Source organism: Carlito syrichta, unplaced genomic scaffold (genome assembly GCF_000164805.1).
Source record: "Carlito syrichta isolate Samal-C Ts95f unplaced genomic scaffold, Tarsius_syrichta-2.0.1 Scaffold305293, whole genome shotgun sequence".
Taxonomy (NCBI): domain Eukaryota; kingdom Metazoa; phylum Chordata; class Mammalia; order Primates; family Tarsiidae; genus Carlito; species Carlito syrichta.
This window is the reverse complement of record NW_007249389.1, coordinates 235,497-238,132: the sequence shown is the minus strand read 5'-3', so window position 1 is coordinate 238,132 and position 2,636 is coordinate 235,497. Positions and strand designations below refer to the sequence as shown.

Genomic DNA, 2,636 nt, shown 5'->3' with positions numbered 1-2,636 from the left:
CAAAATTGGCAAGTTCAAAAACTGTTTTGAGCAGTGGAAACAGCATCTTGATATGTGTATTGCATCAAACGAGGGGTATTCTGCAGGTGACTGAAGTTTAAACATGTAAGAATAAACACACGATTTTAAAAATACGTTCCGTCTAGCACATTGAAAAAATTTAAAAAACCCATCCAAGCATTTAGGAAAACACTTACAAAACATTTGTCATATGCATAGTTTATTTTAAAAAAGTGTTAAAAACTATCCATACAGGAGTATTTATTAACATACTTAAAAAGTTTGTTTCCTATGTTGAAGGAAAATACATTAGCAACATCTTCCAGACACCATCTTTATAAAACTTCTAGATGCTGAGATGTACTACAGTAGATTCTATAGTTTGTACTTGTAATCACAGGATTGGAATTCATCCTCCCTACTTCCCTCCCCCCAAACGTGGCAGTTCTTCTTCTTAAGTTAGTAACATTCAATCGTATTCTATTACCACGGATCCTTAAATAGAGTGTACGCTGCCTATCTACTAACAGAGCAAGTCTTCTCTATCTGCGGTCACATAATTATTTCAGATAAGCATTTGACTTTAAGTACAAATAGAAACGCCACATCCCATGATTGTAAACATTCACCAAGCGCTTCCAGAGCATAAAGAGCATAGAGGTGGCCCAAGAGTCAGCCAAGTGATTCCCCACTTGGATACCGCTGAGCGAGGACAAATGTTTTGAAACCAAAGTATTGCAAGCCTCACTTGTACTTCTGTAGGAAAGTAGTTCCGGATTACACCTTTAGTCAAAAACACCTGAAAGTCATTCTAAAGACTACGTGGGGCACCCTTTTCACTTACCTGAAATACATTGAGTTAAATTCAGCAGTATATATAATTGATAACAACAAGAATGAAACATGTCTGCGAGTCTCCAGTTCCCTTGAGTGGATAAGACAGAGGGCTGAGTTCCAGGCTGCTAACAGGAACCGCTCATGCATACCAGGGCAGTAAGCCCCCAGGGCCACGTGCAACCCCTGTCTGGGGCACAGCTATCACTTCTGTCTGTGGATGCTGTATGACCAGATTTAAGGCTGTCTTCGGCTATAGAGAGTTCAATCTCCTCTTTAATAGTCTTTCTAAGCAGATCACAAACATGATTCAAAGTTTCATAGGTCAGGAAGTGAAAAGTCCTCCAATACTTCTTAAATGCCATTCTCCATACAACTTATCTCAGCTTATTTACACAGGGGAGGGCTCATACTTAAAACCAGATTATAAAATGCGCCACGATTTTCCAACTCATCAGTTTCCCCAGGACAAGTCTCATTCTCAGTTTTTGACTGTGGCCACCTTCACATGTGCCACATTGCTCACTGCAGTCCTTGGGCAATTCCGACGTCGCTCTGCAGGAGAATGCAGGGAAGGGATATTCACTGCCACCCACTTTGGGACAGGCCTGGCTGCAAGGAAAATGGTGTTCCTGGAGCCGAAGGATAACTCGGGAAGCCGTCGGGCTGGGCCGCATAGCTCTCCAGAGCTGAAGCTGAGTGGACCTGAGAGAGAGAACACGTGGTTCAGCAGAGAGCCTGGTCCAATCAAGTCTGGACTTGCTTTTGCGGCGCCACACTGGAGACACTCCAAACAGGAGAAAGACGACACTTGGGGGCAAAACCAAGTCTGCTCAGTCTCCCAACATTTTTAAGAAGTGTTTAAACTTCTTTAGGTGAAGGAGAGGCATAGAAATGTCATTATAAAACAGTTAACATTCGTTCAAAAAGTCAATCGGTTTCCTCGTGAGAACTTGCTTTCATGGCCCATTATTTCAGCTTCAATTATAGAAGATAAAACTTAATTGGCATGAATAAAGATGCCACTTTATTAAGTAAAATCTCCAAACTTTCTATTTAAAATTTATAAGTAGATGAGTACATCCACTGCCTTACTGACTTCAAATGAGCATAATGTGTGAATCTGGGGAGAACTGATCACAGAACCTCCATGCATCCTGGTAAGAGCCAGTTTTTGGCCAGCGTGGGGACGACACCCATACTCTGCAGTGGCATCATTGCAGCAGCCACGCATGCGCGTAACCATCTCACTCAGGCCACATGCGACCCACTCACCTGCTGTAACAAGGCCGACTGTGCAGCCGCGTTGTGCTGCAGCTCTTGCAAGGACGACTGCGAAGGGTTCTGCGAAAACCCGGGAATACCTGGGAGGGACAAAAGGCCCGAAAAAACAGAGCTGCTTGCAGCTTGGAGTCCGGATGACAAACTAAAAAAAAGAGAAAAACAGGTCAAACTGCAAAGAAGATCTAAAAGCCGCTACTTTTGTGTTTGTCAAAGGCTCTTTACTCCTGCTGCAAGGAACCATAAAAGTCATCCACTCGTGTAAAGCTTGTCACTGTATATACTATCCCGAACCCAGCAGGTCCGGGTTCTGCACGCGACACGTTCTGCCATCCTGAGCAAAAACGACCCAGTCCAGAAACGATGTCGACAGGCACCGACGACGTCCCAGGGCCAGGGGGCGAGACACTTCTGGGTCCCCAGGCAAACCTCGCTCGGCACCCCACCGACCAGGCCCCGCCTCGCCCAGGCCTGCCCGCCCGGACGCCCCACCCGTCCCCCAGCACGTACCCTGCCTGTGC

General features: G+C 45.3%; 1 protein-coding gene across 1 annotated transcript in view; it reads right to left on the bottom strand.

Annotated features, from left to right (window-relative positions):
* Positions 1–203: 203 nt before the first annotated feature.
* PROSER1 (proline and serine rich 1) overlaps positions 204–2,636 on the bottom strand; it is a 29,669-nt gene continuing 27,236 nt past the window's right edge. The window contains exons 12-14 of the mRNA XM_021714176.1: positions 2,400–2,449; positions 2,110–2,260; positions 204–1,539 (exon numbers count right to left, since the gene is read on the bottom strand). Of these exons, the coding sequence (XP_021569851.1) occupies positions 1,417–1,539; positions 2,110–2,260; positions 2,400–2,449 (324 nt within the window). The 3' untranslated portion in view covers positions 204–1,416. The remainder of the gene's footprint in view (positions 1,540–2,109; positions 2,261–2,399; positions 2,450–2,636) is intronic.